Raw genomic sequence first — 20,802 nt, 5'->3', positions numbered from 1 at the left:
TCCTTCTCCTCAGTTTTTTCTTTCCAAACTAGTTTTATTTATATATTTACATAAGCATGGGTCACCCACTCACACTTATTTTCCTTTGCAGAGCAGAAATGGTAGTTTTCATACAGCTGGACTAGACAGATAGGTAAAATGCACAATAATTAATGGCTCTGGAGTTCCGTCACAGCACAGGAGGGATGCCCTACACTTGTACAAGGAAAAGGAAAAACCCACAAGGCTTTAAATGACTGATTCGGTTGAGGCTCTGACACAACCTGCAGCCCAAGGTAGCACTGCAGCGGGCACTGCTGCCAAGCACAAGCGACAACAAACAGAGGACAGTGGAGCAAACCCCGAAGCACATTTGTATTGCTAAAGTAGAAAGCAATTTCACTGTCACACAGAGCATATAAAAACCATACCATAAAACAATTTTCAGCTTTTTAGCTAGACTTCAAAGGTGCAACCATTAACTGGCAATAGTTAAATCAAGCTGGTTCAAACCGAGGTTAACAAAATAACTATCCCAAACTGGAACTTCATTGTGCATTGGGAAGATCATGTAGCATGCACCATACCTCTTGTCTTATTTTGGAGTCTAGAGTAATGCAGTTCTGAAAAACACCAATACTTTGCATCAGAAGGCGCAGATCACTCCCACAATCTCTGCTGAGGCCATGAGCCCAGTCCTACTTCCATTAGTAAAACAAACATTAATAAGGTCTCATGCTTTAGGGACACAAATGCCAATGGCTAATCTAGAGGCAATTAATTCTGTTAATCGTCCAGCAAGGGTTTCATTTTACCTCTTTCTCTAAGAAGACAGCTGTTTTCAAATATGATGAACAAACAAAAGAATTCTTGCTCTCTTTGTAAAATACATACAAATTCCCTTACAATATTTGACTAAAATAAGAAATCAGAGACTTAACAAAAATTATCCATCTCAATCTTCAATAACACTATCTGGGCATTGGCATCATGATAGTGTGTCGAGGGATCTACTCTTGACTCAGTGCATAAGTGATTCCAGCAATACATTGAAAATAGTTCTAGGATTGCTCTATGCCAAAAACCTGCAGACAAACTATACTGCAAGAATGTATAAGAAACATGCTTAATACTGAAAAGGAGGAAAAGCTTTTCAATTTTGCTTTGTGTGCAATTGTTTAATAGTGTCTTGCGAGCAGTAATTTGAGATCATTATCTTTTCCAGAGTTCAGGTTGTCAGAGGCTAATGGTGTGTGCACAGGTTGTTGGGGGTGGGAAGATGTGAAAGAAGATGGTAAATGGCAAAACTGGCTTGTGCTCACAATTCCAGTCCTTGAACCAGTAAGTATGTCTACACAGAGACATTAAGGAGACATAAAATGACCATGAGATTATCACATTGAGTATTAGGTAGAAATCAGTGAATATGGGTAATACAGGTACAGCTAGATAAAAGGGAAGCTGGTATTTCAGCTATCTCTGGAGTTACTATTTCTACTGTGTCTTTCCATTTTTCAAGCGAAGAAGAAAAATCCAGCCAAAGACCTGGACATATTTTTCAGCTGAACAAAAAGAGAAACCACAGTGGCAACGGATGTATGTCAGATTGGTTCTGAGGTTCATTTCAAAGAAGTACTCAAAGCTTCATTCTTCTTTTAGATTTTTTTGAAGTGTCCATATTGATAAAAGGACCATCATGAGGGGATCCTGGTAGGAAATCATTTGTGGGTAGTGTAGTAGGGCAAGGGGTTGACTTTGAATAGCTATGAACTTGTTTCTTGCTATTTTCTGAAATCAGAAACTAACAAAACTGCATGAAGAAATTTAATTCTTCTTTACTTTTACATTTCACATAAAGAGATAGCTGGACTTCTGACTACAGGTTCTTAAATGAAAGAGGCTACACACTTTTTTTGGAACTTGAGGATAACAGAGACCAAGCTGGAAGGAGGTGGCACAATTATTTCAAAATCTTTCCTGAAATTTATAGCAGTTTCTACCCAATTTAAACTGTAACTCTGAAAGAGCGGGGAGCTTCTAGTTTTAGGTCTAAAATGTGTAACTTGCTCTGTTTATTTCCATTGCATGGTTCATTGTGGAGAGCAGTAATTCCAATTTAACTCTGCTATGTTGGGATCTGCTTGTGTGTTGATTCCGAGTATTGCACTTCTACTATTTTTAATCCTTCACAGAAAGCAAGTGTAAACACTGCAGTAAAGAAATTCATGCCTTCATAATCTGAGATCCCACCATTCATCTCCAAACCCTTTTTATCACAGTTGAGGATGCTACTTTTGTTGTGGGAGGAGGCAGTGAGCTGTTCATTCACTGTGTTAATTGATGCTTAATACAAAAATACAATTCTGCAGATACCGTTATTGCATTATGCCAACAGTTCAGTTAGTATAATTGCACACATAGAGCAAATAAATGTAATTTTCTTTTACTTAATACTCACTCTGCTGTTCTTTTCAGCTCCTTTATCTGATTAACTAATGTGACTCACAGTTCTTCCGAGAAACAGCTATGTAATACTCTGACCAGGACTCGTCTTGCTGCAAAAGACGAAATCTGTCTAACCACTAAGTGTTGTGGGGAAAAGTCAATAGCTGAAGGAGAATCCAGTATGAATCAGAAAATGAACTGATGACACTTCCCATGCAAAAAAGCAGGGTCACACAACGGCTGGGGGACATGCATATTGGATGGGACAAGAGAGTGTAACATCTGAGGAAAAAGGTAAACTTGTTTGCTCATTTCCCAACACACATTTTTGTCCTGTGTGCCCTCACTCTATTAAGTTGCAAGTGGGACAACAGAGAAGCTGAAACATCAAAAGATAGGCTATACACTTGGTATTTACAGCCTACCCAGAAGCACCAGAAATCTTTAATTAAAGCCTGACTGGTCTGTGTTGTTATCTCCCTTTGTCTACTGAGAATCCCATTTTGTGTCCTCCAGACTCCATGACAGTCATTTGTTTACCTAGAATTCCTCATTATTGCTCTCTATCTTTCTGTGCCTGAATTTCCCACATTCAGGTCTTGTCTATAAAAAGAAATTGCATCAGCTTGATTTAAATTTGCTTTTTAATTGAGAGTTAAACTACCCATAGTGCTGGCGTTGAGTGGCTTTCAGTTTTACTAAAACTAATATATAATCAATTTTAAAACTAATCCACAGTAAGCTTGGTTTACATCAAAATAAACTGCACAGAGCCTTTTGCACAGATTTAACTATTTCCATCAAAAATCCTATTTCCACTAAATTTGTTTCAATCCTTTGACATAAGCAGGTTTTCTCACTGCCTTCCCTCAGGTTTCTTCTAAAGCAAGTTTCGCTTGCAGCCTTTCTGCAAGAAGCTGGCGTTCCAACAAAAGACATGCAACTAATTCATTGAAGAGATCTGCATTGCTCGGTTACCAGCTATCAAATGGGCTACTTACTTACACTGCACACGCCTGGGTGAGGTGAAACCTACACAAATCTTGTGTCAGTCCTGGTCACCACCAAGGAACTTGAGAAAAAATGCTACCACCATTAGTTGCAGCAGCCCTGGGGTCTTGCTCTCTACACAGCAGCTCATGTGTCACACATGACAGCAGGCACTAGGTCTCTGGGCGCTTTGGTATCTCTTAGAGCATGGCTGTGTTATGTGCTACAAACCTTTTCTTGGCCTCCAGATACTGGAGGGAGACCAAGCCATAATAAGCAATGGCTGGTTGAAGACATGGTTCAGTGCGTACAGGGCCTGACAGCAAAGAGTATGGGGATGTTAGTAGTGATGGATATTTACTGCTCTTACCCAAACCTGGTTTCCAAGCACAGGCACAACCAGTGAGCATGTGGAAGAGGCCGTTCTCGGTTACAGAGGAAGAAATCCAGGATTCTACCCACAAAAGCAATGAACTGTCTTTAGATTTTCTACAATATAAACAGTGGGACCTGTTGTTCAGATTTTCCTGTCTGTTGCACAGGCTGAGGTGGTTCAGAGACTTGGGGAGGGTGTTTTATTATCCTGCTGTTCCCCAGCTATAGAAACAGAGTTCACCATTTTAATACGATTTGTTAAGAAGGAAATATTATAGCCTGTGATCCATCACACAAGCAAAAGATCACATTACCTGTAATTATTTTTGGCTGAGCTCAGTCGTTGGTACTTCGAGGTGGTGCTGATGCCATTGGTTCACTTGCAGAACAGTAAAAACATGGACATCAAAATAACAGTCTTGACAGACTCAGCCTGAGGTTTCTCAAATGTATTATAGGATGTAGAGGGTAACAAGATTAAAGCTGGGTAAAATGCATAGCCCAGGGACCAAACAAGCATCCGCAGTGTTTACTGAGAGCAGGGACTCAGCAATCCAACAGGAAAAGAATGAGACAGTGCTGCAGAAACCCTCAGAAATGCAATGACTCCACGTCAAGGCCTTGAGCAGGAGCCATGAACAGGACAGGGGAACAGGCTCAGAAAGACAAGCTTGCTTAGACATCACAGGAATTTGCCCCATATTCATAACAAATTATTCCAATTTTTCTGTGTACCTTGATAACCTTCTCTTCTACCCCCTTACAGTTTGACTCACATTATTTTTATTTTCCAAGCACTTCTTTAAATTGCCTTTTCTAGATGGGAGAAGGAGCAGAAGAGCTAATCATCTCCAGTCTAGCAAGAAGTAGGCACAGAGAAGCCTATTGCCACAAAATTTCTAGCCTAATATCTACACACTCACTTTATACAGATTAAATCCAAATTCAGGCCGTTTTCCAATCTGAACCTGTTTCCTAACGGCCTTTGTGTTACTAAATCAGCAGGTACCCAAGAAAACAACAAAAACTCTGAAGCTGCATATGCAATTATGCTATAACCTCAACACGGATATGGTTTTGAAAAATCATCCAGTTTCCACGGTCTGCGCCTGTGTATGGATCCTACGACAAGATCACTGACTGAGAAGTTAAATGGAAAGGGCTAGAAAAGTAAAAGGTGGCTCCACTTAGAGACAGGGAACGGATGTGCAGAAATCAGAGGCAGCATTTCTAAAGCTCTGCAATGAGAACTGTAGGGAGTGCTTGGCAATTGCACCCCAAACTGACACATGGCCATGACACAGAGCCAGACACAAGCTGGACAGCCAGGATACGGGTCTACCCAACTCAGCATCCTTTGCAACACATCCCATTCCTTATGCCTCATTCTTTGCATGTGCACTTCTTCCTTTACGATGCTCAGTGTAGAAAATATCAGTAAACTCCACCTGATGGCCACTCTTAGCCCAACCTGCGGATTGTATCATCAGCTTCCACCATCAGAGCTAGCTTTACAAGAGAGCTCAGCTACCAGCAGCTGCACTGCTGTGGCAGCACTGAGTGCGCTAATACGCCCAGCTTTTCAGGCAGACCTTAAAGACTGTTTGGCACTTTTGACCATACTCTCCATGCTATTGTTTCCAGAGCTAACTTAACACTAATTCATGTATTTCAACAGTATATAGCAGGTAGCAGAGTAAAACACAACATAGAACAAATTTAAAGAAGCTTTCTAGGACAGAGGTATGGGAGAGATGGAGACAGCATGAACATGATTCCTGGGCTTACTGACAAGGTAGAGGACGCATACATCAACTATGTCCCTGTTCTGTGCCTTAACAGCAGTGATATTTCAAACTGGCAGGTAAATAACTTTAGTCCTCAGTCAAGAGAAATAGCTGCACATAAGGTTGAGGGTGAGAGCTGCAGCAAATGTATCACTCTCCATTTCAGTGGTCACCCCTTGCTCCTCACAGCCCCCCAGGCAGGCTCCAAGCAGGGGCTAACTGAATCAGATCAGGGAGACAAGCTGTCAAGAAGGAGGCAAGGGGGAGATGGAAACAGAAATGCACGTGTAGAACCTGAAACAGATACTGGGAACGTGTGGGCTAGAATATCAGTCTTGGGAGAGAGAAGAGACAAGTGGCTGGAATAGTGCTATAACGGGGAGGGAAGGAAGGGAAATTTTGCTTCTATCTGGGCCAAGCAGCTGCAACTCTACTGTAGAGGTGAACAGGGGCACAGTGAGAACAGACCTCACAACGAGCCAGGGTTTGGGAAGAGGAGTAAGAGTGACCAGACAAGGCTTACATTCCTTACTAACTGGAATTTATGTTTTTTTTTTAAAACAGAGGGAAAGGCTTTACTTTTTCAAATAGAGAATAAAAATATTACTGAAAGGGAGAGGAAGCTGTATTATTTCAAACAAGCCTATGCTACCTTGAGATGAGTGTTTGGATTACCACACACTGAGATGTACTCAACTAATCTGGACATTTTTACTTGGACTACCTTCAGGTCAAGCCCAAGTCATAGGTAATAGCTAAAGGCACTTACTTTTTTACAGGTTTGTTTTGTTTTAAAGAGACTTGGGAAAACCTCTGAACACACGCTTTGATTAAAAATAAATAAATAAATAAATAAATAAATAAATAAATAAATAAGAGCAGTATCACAGTGCATTCAGCATACTTAATTGCAATCCACACCCACTTTTGTTGGAAATTCCAGCAGGCTGAAAACGCTTTGCAGACTAGGAAATTTCTTACCTGCTGGACCAGAAATGGGGATAGTGCTGAGCTGGAGATTTTCCAGGAGTTTTTGCTCCCATCCAAACTTCTTCAGGCCACCTCTAGTGGTAAGCAAATTGCTTGAGTCTGGGGTGACACCATGCACAGAGTTCTCTCCACTGACTAGAAAATAAGAAGTCAGAGTTGGGTTCATCAATGTGCTGAGTCAGCATGCAATCCAAAACCCAAGGTAAATAACAGCTGAAGGTTTCTCTGATAGAAAATGAATGTGCAGCCACAGGACAGGACAATATTAAAAGTAAAAAGTACTCTGAGTTTTCATTGTTGTTAGGGAACTGTTACAAATGAAAACTGGAGGAATGAGTGATGAATTGAACAGCATATGAATGAAGACACAAAGCAGAAATACAGAACAATTTTTAGCAATTGTTAGGAAGCTTCTCTTTTAGTTAGTAAAAATATATCTCATCTTTTCTAATTATGGCCTAATTATATGAACTCTTTAGAATACTGGCACCTGAGACGCATCATACTTATGCACAGAAATGATTGGGTAAATTGAAAGATTAACAGTGCCAGCCAATGCAAATTAATGTAACTCTACAAAGTAGATGAAGCTTTCTGACTGCTGTTGGATGAGGAACTGGTTCAGTCTGAATTACAGCTACTAGATATGACAGTGTTTGTAGCTTCAGGCTTAGGAAATGGAAGTTTTACTCTTCAGCCCAAGGTAAAACTTTCAAGCATTGTAAGTAGCAGCTGACAAGCAAGTTGTTGGTCTGAGGTATAGAATGACAGATCATTGAATGCGATTACAACTTAAGCAATTCACTATGCATGAGACGATGTGAAATAAGCTGGACACAAATGCTTGACAAAAATCTAAATTGGGTGAATCTGGCAGATGAGGTATAGACTGGGCACAATCTAGAGCTTGGTCAATCAAAAAGTCTGGATCTGAATTCACTTTTTTTCCCAAGGCTGGAAGAGAGTGGATATCCAGTTTTTGATTCAGACTTAAATGTGCATTAGTCAAAGTTAAAAAAAAAGCCCTTGTTCTAATTCAGCTAGAATACTGTGCCCAGTGTTACTGCAAAGTTAGTGTCAATCACAGAATGCCAATCTTTTCCAAGTCTGAGTCCGGCTGCCATTCATTTCAAAAAGCATCACACACACAGCAAACCAGGTCATACATAACTCCCTATAATCACAGATTGGCTCCTTCTTCAGTTTGCATGGTGACAACAGTGTAGTTCAGCTCTCCCACACTGTATGTCTTACCATCCATTTACTGCCAAATGCAGAACCCATTCACTTGTCAGGTCTACAAATAAGATATACATCTGAATAGGTCTCCCTCATCTAAGCACAGTTATTTCAGAAACATACCTTTAAATTTCAAAAATCTTCTTAAGCCAACACTCAACCCCCACAGTCTCAGCCCTGGCCTGAATTTCAATTGCGCAGTAAAAAGAGACAAACCACTTGCAAATTAAAGGCAAACTTACTTGTTAAATAACAGTCCAGACTAAGAGAGACATTGTCAAAAGCAATAACGGCATCAGATCCTTCTTTCCATGAAGTGATGATCTGAAACCAAAACCTGCACAGATTGGAAGAACAAGAATTAAATTCTGTTAAAAAGGTGAATTTCAGAGTTATTCATAATTAAGTAAGTTCTAGAAGGTGGTGGTGATGGTTCCTTTGATGGATAACAATATTAAATTGACAGAAAAAATATCCTAACCCGAGAAGAGCAAAGGTGATCTGACAAAGGGAGTTGTACATGTATTTAGGTAGACATGAAAAGAAGTATAACACTTTGTCCTTCCAGAGGTACAGGAACTGAACCAGGTGGGAGTATATGTGTGTGTGTGGTAGGGTGTCAGGACAAAAGTGAAAGCCTGTTGGCTTCTGGCACAAAAAGGACATACACATAAGTGATTTAATTCTTACAAATGATTTATGACCTGAAGTCTTAGGTAAGGAGACTGGGTCTCCCAAAGTAATTTAGGCGTTTTAAAAGAAACTGGCAACGAAAGGCTGAGATCAAATCAGTACGCATTTGGTGCTGATCCATCCTTGAGGAAACAAGGGATACCTAATAGTGGTGGCAGTTGAGAGAGAGAGAAAAACTGACGCTGGATATTCTATAGGAATGACAGAACTCATTATCTTCTTGCAGAAGGGGGGTAGGTTTGTGTTCAATCATGCCCATGTTCTCAGCGGGCTTTTGCAGCACAATTCTGCCAATCCCAGGTCACCAAAAGAAAGATCACTGTAAATTCATCCTCAGTGAGATTTTATGTCAATTAGTAAAGCAAAAATAACTCACAATGAAATGTTTCTAATCTTATAAGTATATAGGTCATGTAATAATTCAGGGCACTCCTGGATTTAGATTGGCTCTTAGCTTAGAAAGTTCATCTGCTCCTGATGCATATCTGCCATATAAAGCCATAATCCTGTGCTTTGCACATGAGAATTATTTCTAAAAGGAGCTGTCTATGTCTCCAAGGTGAGACACAACTCTAAGATTTCATCAGGACTATAAAGATGTAAAGCGACTATATGATGTACAGCAAGCTGCAGGAGAATATGAAAGGCTTCAGCTCAGGTTGCATAGAAGAAAAGACAGGTACCTTTGCAAGCACCTTCTTCCCACATGCAGGCAACTAAATATCTCTGAAAATAATTTAGGGCGATTTCCTGGGTAGAACCCAAGCTTCATGCCTCAGAATTTTGATTCTTCGTGCACTGTTCGTATCCTGTTGCTCCAGATAACAAAGGGTTTAACATACAAGAACTCTCAAGTGTTCGGCCCCAAAGGACAGGAAGGTGTGATATGAAACAGTATTTCTGTCAGGGAACGTCACCTAATACACTCACATAAAAACACAATAGGTTACCTCGTGCTCTTGTTCACAGTTCATTCAAGATAAGCAACATCTGTGCTGAGTTCCAGTGTACAGATTACAGTAAGTGACAGAATGTGCCATCGTGTTCACTTGGCTTCTCAGTGACCAATTGCCTACTCCATATGCCAGGGGTGGAAGCCCTGGGATCAGAACAGTTGAGAGACTTCCTTAATTTCACCAGGACTGAACAAAAGTGACAGAAAAGCCCTCACCTAAAAAAATGATGCAAATGTCAAATGCTTCTAGGTCCATCAGTGCTTCTCATGTTGCCTGTTAAATAGATTCTTTTTCTAACACTGAAAAGCAGATTCACTACAAATCTTCTCTTGAGACAAGCATTTTTGCAAGAAATGGTTCATCTTTTTCTCTTCTCCAATTTAATGTCACTATTAATTTAGAAATACAATGTCTTTCAAATTCCACTGAAACACGATCATTAGTTCACCACCATTTCAATCATTAGCTTTGGAGGTTTTAGCTTAATGGGCTAATTAAGGGAAATTTAATCAAAAGTAAAGATGGAAATGTCACATACCAATGAGGAGAAAAAAAAAACAACAAAAACAAAACAAACAAAAAACCACAGATGATCTTGTTCTCCTGTCCCTCTTTTCCTTCGTCCAACCCTATCCTTCCTGAAATCACTGAAATGGCCTCCTTGAAAGCTGATATTGAAACTCCACAAGTACCTGCTACTGCCATGGTTTAGTGAAAGGCAGCACAGCTCCAAGTAGTGTATGCTGAGCAAGCATCCAATATTTGAACTAGCACAAATACCAGTCTGTGCTGCTGTATATATATATCCCCTGCAAACAGTGATGCTTTGGCACATGGCCATGAAAGACTACTCATGGAGCATATCTAGAAAAAAGTTTCTTTAATGTTTGACAATTAGGGAATACTGTCTGCCATCCAGCAGACTTCTGTGTTGGTTGAGCTACAAATGCATCTGATACAAAGGTCTCTCTCAATCTGTTTGATGCAGATGGGAAACATTGTATGGGCTGGACAAAGAAGTGAATTCAAGCCCCTTCCTGCCTAGGAACATCAACTCAGCAGTCTGTAGGATAAGACTTTTATATAAATTCTAAAATTACTCAAGGATGACTACTGGTGACAGTTCAAATTCTTCCAAGTCATTGATAAGAAATGCCACCAAAGGCCATAACAAATAAGTCTTCTTTGGTTTCTCTCTGGCTCAATCCACGAACAGATGAACACTCCCTTGAAGAGCCGGACCGAGCATATTCCAATCCAGTCAAATCTGCTATAGAAAAAGCAGTCAACATCGAAGTTTCTGGACTGCAGTCTTCCCTATAGCTCAGTACTTTTGAATCCTAGCTTTTAAACTCAAATACTGATCACCCTGGAATAATCACACCACGTTGGGTTTTCTGTTCACTGGGTCTCATCCTCCTCCTCTAGCTTTTATTTTATTTGAATCCTAACAGAAGATTAGTTCTCTCAAAACACCTGTGGCTTGTCTACAAAACAAAATGCTATGCCAGAAATATGAAAATATATCTATGGTTATGTTGCTATAGGCAACATGAGGTCAAACTCTTTTGTTTACATCACCTACCCCTAGTTCTTAATTGCATATAAATATTAGGTTTTGGATGTATTATATCCTCACCTATTTGGAGAAGTAAAAAAAAGAACTTTCCTTGAATTGAAAATCTCAACAAGTTTGTTTTGTTTGAATTTGCTGCAGCTCCCTTTCCTCAACAACAACTCAGAACTCCACTTACTGTCACTGGCTCATACGGACAGTTCAGGTATCCACCAGCCAGATCTAGGTATTTATGTTATTATTTTAGAAAGCTTCACAACCGTCTTTTTTTTCTTTTTATCAGAAAGATAAGGATGATTAGCCAAGACAAAATGTTAATCTCCTCTGTACTCAATCCCACATGCAGTGACATGAGCAAAGTTTGCCTGTATGCAGCCCTACCTTTTCATAGCTCGAGATGTTTTGTCTCTGATAGAACTGATTTCTCTCTCTACCTAGCTAAAATAATTATTGCTGAACCTGCTTGAGGCTGAGCAACCTATGAAACTGAAAAGTTTCAGGTCCCCAACCCTATTACAGTCAGGTTCCCTTTAACTCCTCTGATACAAATGATGCATCGCTGGCTCACTTCACAGAGGAATACTTGCTATTTGGGACAAAAAGTGTACTTAGCTGGAGTGAGATGATTTGGAGAAAAAGGAGCATGTTAACCAAACCCAGCTGCAGTGACAGATTTGCCATGCAGAAAGTTACTTACTAGCCAGTAATAAAAGTTGGAGAGATTCAAACATATTATTAAAGGAGAATATGCAGAAGAGTTATGGTCATAAAATCCAACACAGATGCTCTGCGTACACTATCACCAAAACACTTTTTTAGATGAACAGAACAGTTATCACCAGAACAAGTGCATTTTGTAAGGAGGACAGTTGCAGAAATACAGTTGCACTGATACACAACAGAAGAGCAGTGATACAAACATTAAAGACTTGATCTCTTTTGAATGATAGTAATGTGGGACCACTTCTAGGGAACAGAGGCTAGACTTGTTGTATGGGCATAGGAAGGAAAGCATCAAGAGAACTAGGTGTAGGACAGATTTTGCTAATGAATATGCACATGGCAATGTGTAGGGAGAAATATTTCCAGCTTGTTTGGAGGATCCTTGATCCTTCGCAGCAGAAGGGGATGAAAGTTCAGGAACAACAGGAGAGAAATATATCTCTGGGCACAAAATATTGCCAGAAGCATTGCCCTTCCTGCTTAGAGGAAAAAGCAAGGTCCAGAACTTTTCAGAAACACAGTCTGAAAGGAATGACAGGGTAAGACAGTGCAATGCAAGCTATAGAGGAAGGAATTAATAGATAGGAAGAGAGTTTAGCCACAACTGCTAGACACAAAGCAGAGTGATGTCATTAAGATATGGGAAACTGTATAAGAGGAATGAAACGGCATCTGATTCCTAAGAATTGAAAGGGAATCTCATCTCAATACACAGATGAAACACTGACAAGTGTCAGGGCAGTTCAGATAGTATCAGCGGGCCAGCAACACTGGAATTAGTAACAACGGCAGTTTAAAGAAAGGAGGTACAAACATTTAATATTACTTTTGATTTGCTGTAGGACAGTACTCCTTCTAGGATAACTAAGTTTGTCACCTTTTTTACTTTCTTGTTTAAGGAAGGTGACATAGAATCATAGAATGCTGAAGGTTGGAAGGGACCTCTAGAGGTCATCTACTCCAATCGCCCTGCACATGCAGGGTCACCTAGAGCACGTGGCACAGGACTGCATCCAAGCGGGTTTTGAAGATCTCCAGAGAAGGAGACTCCACAACCTCTCTGGGCAGCCTGTTCCAGTGCTCTGTTACCCTCACTGATAAGAATTTTTTCCTTAAGTTCCTGTGGAACTTTTGATGCTTCAGTTTCTGGTCGTTTCCTCTAGTTCTGTTGGTGGCCACCACTGAAAAGAGGCCAGCCCCATCCTCCTCACTGCTTCCCTATAGACACTGATTAGATCCCCTCTCAACCTTCTCTTCTCCAGGCTGAACAGCCCCAGCTCCCTCAGTCTTTTCACATAGGGCAGATGTTCCAGGCCCCTGGCCATCCTCGTAGTCCTGCGCTGGACTATGTCCAGCAGCTCCACATCCCTCTTGTACTGTGGAGCCCAGAACAGGACACAATACTCCAGATGTGGCCTCACCAGGGCAGGATCACCTCCCTCGACCTGCTGGAGACGCACTTCTTAATGCACCCCAGGATCCCATTGGCCTTCTTGGCCACGAGGGCACACTGCTGCCTCATGGTCAACTTGTCGTCCACCATGATGCCCAGGTCCCTCTCTGCAGAGCTGCTCTCCAGAAGGTTGGTCCCTGGCTTGGGCTGGTGTCTGGGGTTATTCCTCCCCAGGTGCAGGACCTTGCACTTGGCCTTGTTGAATTTCATGAGGTTTTTCACCGCCCAGTTGTCCACTCTATCTAGGTCCCCCTGGATGGCAGTGCAGCCCTCTGCGGTATCAGCTACTCCTCCCAGTTTTGTGTCATCAGCAAACTTGCTGAGGGAGCACTCTGTGCCTTCATCCAGGTCATTGATGAATAAATTGAACAGGACTGGACCGAGGACTGACCCCTGGGGAACACCGCTAGCTACAGGCCTCCAACTAGACTCTGCACCGCTGATCACCACCCTCTGAGCTCTGCCATCCAGCCAGTTCCTAATCCATCTCACTGTCCACTCATCTATCCCACACTTCCGGAGCTTGCCCAGGAGGATGTTGTGAGGGACGGTGTCAAAAGCCTTGGTGAGGTCGAGATAGACGACATCCACCGCTCTCCCCTCATCTATCCAGCTAGTCATTCCATCATAGAAGGCTATCAGGTTAGTCAAGCAAGATTTCCCCTTGGTGAATCGACGCTGACTACTGTTGAGCACCTTCTTGTCCTCCATGTGCCTGGAGACAACAGCCAGTATGAGCCATTCCATCACTTTTCTGGGGACGGAGGAGGTGAGGCTCACTGGCCTGTAGTTGCCCGGGTCCTCCTTCTTGCCTTTTTTGAAGACTGGCGTGACATTGCCCTTCTTCCAGTTCTCAGGCACCTCCCCTGTTCTCCAGGATCTTTCAAAGATGATGGAGAGCGGCTTAGCTATGACATCCGCCAGCTCACGCAGAACTCTTGGGTGCATCCCATCAGGGCCCATGGATTTGTGGGTATCGAGGTTCCTTAGGTGCTCTCTGACCCAATCTTCCTCTACCCAGGGCAGGTCTTCCTCTCTTTAGGCTTCTTCTCTTGTCCCTAGGGCCTGGGACTCTAAAGGGCTGCCCTTGGTAAACACCGAAGCGAAGAAGGCATTCAGCAACTCCGCTTTTTCTGGGTTACTTGTAATCCTGTCCGCCAGCGGACCCACGTTTTCCCTGATTTTCCTTTTGTTGTTAATATATTTAATGAGTTTTTCTTGTTATTTTTAACGTCCCTTGCCAAATTGCATTCCAGATGTGCCTTAGCTTTCCTTGTGGCATCTCTGCATTCCCTGACTACATTCCTGTATTTCTCCCAGAGGGCCTGTCCTTTTTTCCACATTCTGTATACCACCTTCTTCTGCTTGAGCATTGCCACAAGCTCCTTGCTCATCCACGCAGGTCTCCTGCCCCCTCTGCCTGACTTCTTACACACAGGGATGCACTGTTGTTGGGCGTGGAGGAAGTGCTGCTTGAAAACCGATCAGCTCTCTTGGGCACCCCTTCCTTCTAGAGCTCTAGTCCATGGGATTCTTCTGAAGAGGTCTCTGAAGAAGCTAAAGTTGGCCCTCCTGAAGTCCATGGTTGCAAGGCTACTTCCAGCCCTGTCTCCTCCTCGTTGGATCCTGAACTCCACCAACTCATGGTCACTGCAGCCGAGGCTACCCCTCACCTTCACATCTCCTACAAGTGCCTCTCTATTTGTTAGCACGAGGTCCAGTAGCCCACCTCTCGTCGTTGGCTCCTCCACAACCTGTGTCAAAAAGTTATCACTAATGCATTGCAGGAACCTCCAGGACTGTTTGTGCCTGGCTGTGTTGTCCTTCCCATCAATGTCAGAGTAGTTGAAATCCCCCATGAGAACCAGGGCCTGTGACCGTGAAGCAATATCCAGCTGCCTATAGAAGGCCTCATCAACCTCCTCGTCTTGGTCAGGTGGCTTGTAGTAGACACCCACCACAGTGTCTCCCACATTAGCCTGCCCTTTAACCCTTACCCACAAGCTCTCAACTCGCTGATCATCCACTCCCAGCTTGAGCTCCATATATTCCAGTTGCTCTCTCACATAAAGAGCAACTCCACCACCTCGCCTTCCCAGCCTGTCCTTCCTAAAGAGCACATAGGCTTCCATGGCAGCGCTCCAGTCGTGTGAGCTATCCCACCATCTCTCTGTGATTCCAACGAGACCATGACGCTGGGACCGCACACAGATCTCCAGTTCCTCCTGCTTATTCCCCATGCTTCGTGCATTGGTGTACCAGCATTTCAGGGAAGCAATTGAGGCTGCAAGTTCCCCAGGAGGGGTGAAAGAGGACCCTCTATAATCATGTCCTATCCTCACTTACCCACTAGCATACTCCCGCTAGAAGCCATCTGACTTTGGCTGCATGATACAGATTGCCCTGTCTGTGCGACACTAGTTTAAAGCCCTCCTAATCAGGCTGGCTAGCCTTTTGGCAAAGAGACATCCCCTTCCAAGTAAGTCAAATTCTTCTCTTCTAGCATAATAAAATTCTTCCATCTGTGTCCAGGGAAAGGTTATCAACATGAAAGAAACTCTCTGGGCACTTTCAGACCAAAACAAATTATTTTTTTTACTTTGTGAACATGCTAGAGGAGGCTGGGCTGTATGTCCTTGTAATTGGGCGGCATGTTCAGAAAGCAAAAAACGGAACTGTTATTTAGGACTAAATATTTTTTTTCTGAGGACCTCAAATGAATTCCTTCCCTTATTAATTGGGACCTTATAATTAAAAAAAAAAAAAAAAAAGAACCTAAGGAAGGAAGTCAAGAACTGAGTTTGGGTATGTTGCTATTAATATTTGTTATTTTTCCTGTGTTCCTCTGACAGCACTTGCACTGAAATCTTGAAAGAAAAGGACAGGTTTAGTTAGTAATATAGGTCTGAAGAGACCAGAGCTGGGCCACTGAATCCAGTTCCATGCTGGCAGCAAGATGGTAAATGGAAACACTGAATATTTAGTCTTCCTGTCAAACCTCTCTATTGGCCACAACTTCCCAAAGGAGCAGAAATCAAGAGAGTTATAATTTATTTATTACTGTAAACAAGGCACCAGCATTCAAGCTAGGCTTTAGCCTAATGAAAGACAATTCTTTTCCACCTTATACAACTTTAAGAATGCCTAGCAAGACTAGGTGGGTAATAAACATTTACTTGGAGTAAGCTGCAGATAATCACCTCTTTACACATGCTTTTATTTTGTTTATATTTTATTCTATCTACACAACACTTTTTGGAAGTACCATTCTGTTAAGGTAATAAAATATCTAATTATTAGCTATGCAAATAACTCTTCTTCAATTACACCAGCCTTCTGTTTGCTTTAGTGTCTTGTTCCCATGACTTTATCATTTTAAAAAATTAAAATCACATTTACTTAGCAACTAAAAACAACTGGAAGAAAAGCAAGCCAAAGCTTCCAACTACTACAAAACTATCAAGACTTTATATTTTTTAACCAACAGAAGTGGTCAGATTACCTTGCTTGGCTTCCAGATACCAAGACCCTAACAACTCAATGCACTTACGTCAAACAGGTGTCTCACATAGAAAACTTCCCTCCTTGAATTTCCGTAATGTCAAAAAAGAATTATTCTGGATTAGCAGATCCATCCTTTACCATTGGAAGCAAATAGTATTTTCCATTAAACAAAACAAATTTACAATAATCCTGATCTCTGCACTATTCCAACTGAAATATTTTATCATTGCATTAATGTGTAAATTCCAGGAAGTAAATATGACCGATTCGCTAGCATCTCTATGCAGATTATCTAACCAGGTAAACAGTCCTTCAGAGAGGGGATGCTGGTACCACAGGGTCCAGATGAAGCACAGCAAGGATTCTTAGCAAGAATTCTTAGCGCTGTGTGTATTTAAATAGCAAGTTTACATGCAGAACCTCTGGAGACTTTATCTTTTGCCTCAGGTAGGTATAAACTGTCCTACAAACAGCTCAAGGAGTTTTTGCTCACGATCACCTTCTTCCAATTACAGATACTTTGATGGCATGTCCTCTATGGGGCCTTATGCCCCTCTTTCTCCATGCACAGAAGACACTGAGCATTTGGAACTGCATTATAGATCTGTTAATCCATATGAGTCAATTCTCAGGTTGCTTTGCCAACTTTTTTCCAGAACAAAGAAGGAAGGACAGTAACTCTGGGAAGCTGTAAAAAGTCAGGACTCCAGCATCTTAAAGTTCACACAGAAAAGGTAAAACCTTACTGGGGGAAATTTTGACTGGATGCTTTCCTAAGGAAAAAAGGAGGAAAGAAGTCAGTATCTCTTCTCATTTTACTCACAGAAATTAAGCGTGGGTCAAGGGGTGCACAGGTTAAAACTGTACTAGAAATCTAACATCCCTCAGTTCCAATTCAGCTTCTTTGTTACACTCCTCCCCTCTTTCTGTTCCTGCCAAAGGACCTCAAATACTCTAGCCATGGTTTTCCGCCAAAATATAATCTCCATCCCCAACCCCATCAACCATTTAAAAAATATCTGTTTCTAAAGATAGAGGTGCTCTAATTTCTTGGAAATCTTCCTAATGGTTCTTTGTAGTGCTACAAGCCAAACAAGGATATTGTGGCTAAGCAGCTTTTGAACAAGCATGCTTTGAGCAGTTTTAGGGCATATTATCTAGTTAACAATGACATTTTCCATTCAACTTCCTGATCACAATAAAACACACTTCAATTTTTCCTTTGTGGAACTAATACATTGATGTGCTTTATTCAAGAGCTGTACGTCTGAGGGGTGATTTTAAGTTTCAGCTCCTCCTGCAGGAATTTCTGCAAAATCCTGCCTCTGGTATCTACTGCAGATCTCAGCCAGTGACACATGAACCAATTAGAAAAAGACAGACACAGCGAGCTTTCAGCAGCACCAGCACTGTGTTCACATCAATTAAACATTTCTTATAGTTCAATAAATCTCTCTTGTCATTTATCTTCTAAGCTTATATTCTTCAGTCTTCCGAGCACCATTTTGGTGCATCAGTTCTGTTTTATATCAGTCCAGGTTTCCTAAAAAAGGAGTCTCAAATGCTGAGAAAGATGCCTGCAGTATCTCCAAGTGTTACAGCATTTTTTTCTCCTTCCTAGGAAGGAGTGGTTTCAACCAAATGAGTTTTAAACAAATTTTCATTAAAGCAGCACAAAGTCAGTGAATAAATACAGACAAAAACCTTTTCGAGAGTCACCCAATTTTAAGTTCCTCAAATGCTTTTGATCTTCTTTGCTTAAGTCTTAATCTGCAACCAGTAAATCCCCTTTTCTCAGTGAACAGAACTGGTTTTCTATCTAGACAAGGGGGAAGTCACTTACAAGTAAAACTGAGCTCACTATGCCAATTGGATCCGCGATTCCCCATGAACTACTGCTAGCTGGTTCCCAAGATCAAAGTATCCTGCGTCCAACTTACTTTGCAACCCAAGAGAATTTAAAGGAAAGGAATAGTATAAGAGTATAGAATAATTCAGGTACAAAATATTCCCATGGCGATATTAGAAAATAAATCACATACACGGTAATGGAGAAATACAGCATTCTTTGCAGGAAAACAGAGCTGAAGGGAATGAAGAACCAGGTATTTTTACAAATGGCATTTCAGCAGTGACTAAACAATAAGGCTAATATTGGCATTTTTTAAATCTTTGACGCACACATATTAATTATAGATTCAAGACCAAAGTGTTGGCAGTGTCCTTGTTGTATTTACAGCCTATGTGCATCCCCAAGAGTCAGAAAGATAAAAGACACATCCACACAATGTTTGCTCAAACTTCTCATGAGACAAACTATCCTTTAATGAAATCCATTATTTCTAGGTCACAGAGTTCCAAAAAGATGAAGGACACTTGTACTTATGACACAGACAGTAAATAAATCTTAAATCCTAGAGGCCAGGGTAGCAGAAGGTGAAGTATGTTTGTGTCTTCTCTGTAAACAGCATATGCCAGATTATGCACACGAAAAGTAAACAACCAAGAACAGAGCATTCCTTTGAAGCAAACTTACAAGAGACAGCTAAAACAACACTGCAAATAAGCATATGCTACCAAATCAAGCATATGCTACCAGATAAACTTTTTATGCTCACAGTCAGACCGGAGCGGTGAGACAGCCTTTTATTAAGCAGAGCTCTCTGCTACTGCTAACCCAAGGATTTTACATGTGCCCATGTTTCATTTTGCAGCAGGCTCTTCTCCCACCTCTTTCACTGTTAGGTGTGGCCACATTAAACAGCGGGAGCTTTGATATCCAAAACAAAAAAGTGGTTACGGAGCTCACACCCAACTCTGGCAAACCACACGCTACATGAAACAGTACACAAGAAGGAATGGAGAGAGAATTTTAAATGCCTTGTTGTGAACTCCCCAGTAACATAGTTTATGAGCCAAGAGCAACAGTCACGAGCCCTAAATTTGGGTATTTTTCTCTAACTACTCAGTTATTTACATTCCCTATTTAACAGAGGATACCCCCAGGGATGAAGTGCATCTTTCCCTGACAGCATCATTTTCAGGAGCGATGTTGGCCATTCTCACTGTTAAGCAGCTAGTGATGAAGTGACAGATCATTGGGAAGGAAGCAAAGGACAAAGAAAATGATGAGGAAGGATTCATACCTATCCAATGCATCTGGGAGAGACAAGACCATCCACTGCCATATTCCCAAACCTTCCCTGTTAGCCGAATGCCAGAACATCCTGCTCTGTTCCTTCCCCGTCTTGTTCTCGACGAGCACCAAGGATATATTCCCCAGCAAGACACCATGAATAAGCCATGAAAATCGTAGCTAGAAAAAAGAGAACACATGAGATTAACAACCATATATTATTTAGAAGTTAACAAAACCACCAACTCTTCTTTCATTTTCTTGTATCCTGGCACCAAAAAACTCAGTTCTCCCTTTCTTGTGCCCATGCCATCGTTTCAGAAAACTCTAATTTCATCACAGATGTGGAAGCCTGTAATAACTAGTATATAATATGTAACAAACTTTCTGGAGGAGAAAGTTGACTTTAAAATGTCTCAGTTTTAGCTTTCATGTTCATAATTATAAAACAAACAAAAACAGTAATGCTTCTATGATCCACAGTACACAGATTACTCTTGCCTTAGATGCTGTCCAAGAGATTCAAGTCAGGACCAACAATGTTTTCAGTAATTAACTCTTTCATATCTGGGCAGCAGCAGAAGCAAAGGGAGAATAGTTGCAATAAGCAGATATCACTACCAATTACATCCTCATCCCTCAGATATACTTTTGAAAATTCCACAGGTAAGACCTTGAAGGTTTCAGCATCCTGTTCAGGAGATTTCAGACCTGTTTCTCTTCTGGAGACGTGCCAGTCAATAAGAGGCAACATCTACATGGTCAAAAGTGAGAAAAGTGTGAGCCTTTGATAGCTATTAATGTAACACTAGAGTAAAAGCTGAAGCAATTGATGAATTGGAATGGATGCTTTTGCACACATGTCAGCTGTTTGAAGGAAAGAAGTAGCTGGCATTGGATGTGGGAGATCAGCTCATTGGCAAAGTGCAATATGCAGACTCTAATGAACTGGCTCT

The 20,802-nt window shown here is 41.4% G+C and overlaps 1 protein-coding gene across 1 annotated transcript in view; it reads right to left on the bottom strand.

The window, feature by feature from the left end:
* Positions 1–20,600, bottom strand: part of ALK (ALK receptor tyrosine kinase) — a gene marked incomplete at its 5' end in the record, with an annotated part of 60,330 nt that extends 39,730 nt beyond the window's left edge. The window contains 4 exons of the mRNA XM_088532167.1: positions 6,558–6,701; positions 8,048–8,142; positions 19,857–20,026; positions 20,475–20,600. Coding sequence (XP_088388293.1) covers positions 6,558–6,701; positions 8,048–8,142; positions 19,857–20,026; positions 20,475–20,600 — 535 coding nt within the window. The remainder of the gene's footprint in view (positions 1–6,557; positions 6,702–8,047; positions 8,143–19,856; positions 20,027–20,474) is intronic.
* Between the last annotated feature and the right edge of the window lie 202 nt (positions 20,601–20,802).

The sequence above is a fragment of the Tinamus guttatus genome, unplaced genomic scaffold (genome assembly GCF_059628265.1).
Source record: "Tinamus guttatus ecotype Peru unplaced genomic scaffold, ASM5962826v1 Tinamus_guttatus_pri_ptg000456l, whole genome shotgun sequence".
In the NCBI taxonomy this organism is placed as follows: domain Eukaryota; kingdom Metazoa; phylum Chordata; class Aves; order Tinamiformes; family Tinamidae; genus Tinamus; species Tinamus guttatus.
The sequence above is the reverse complement of the archived record's forward strand: the minus strand, read 5'-3'. Positions and strand labels throughout refer to the sequence as shown.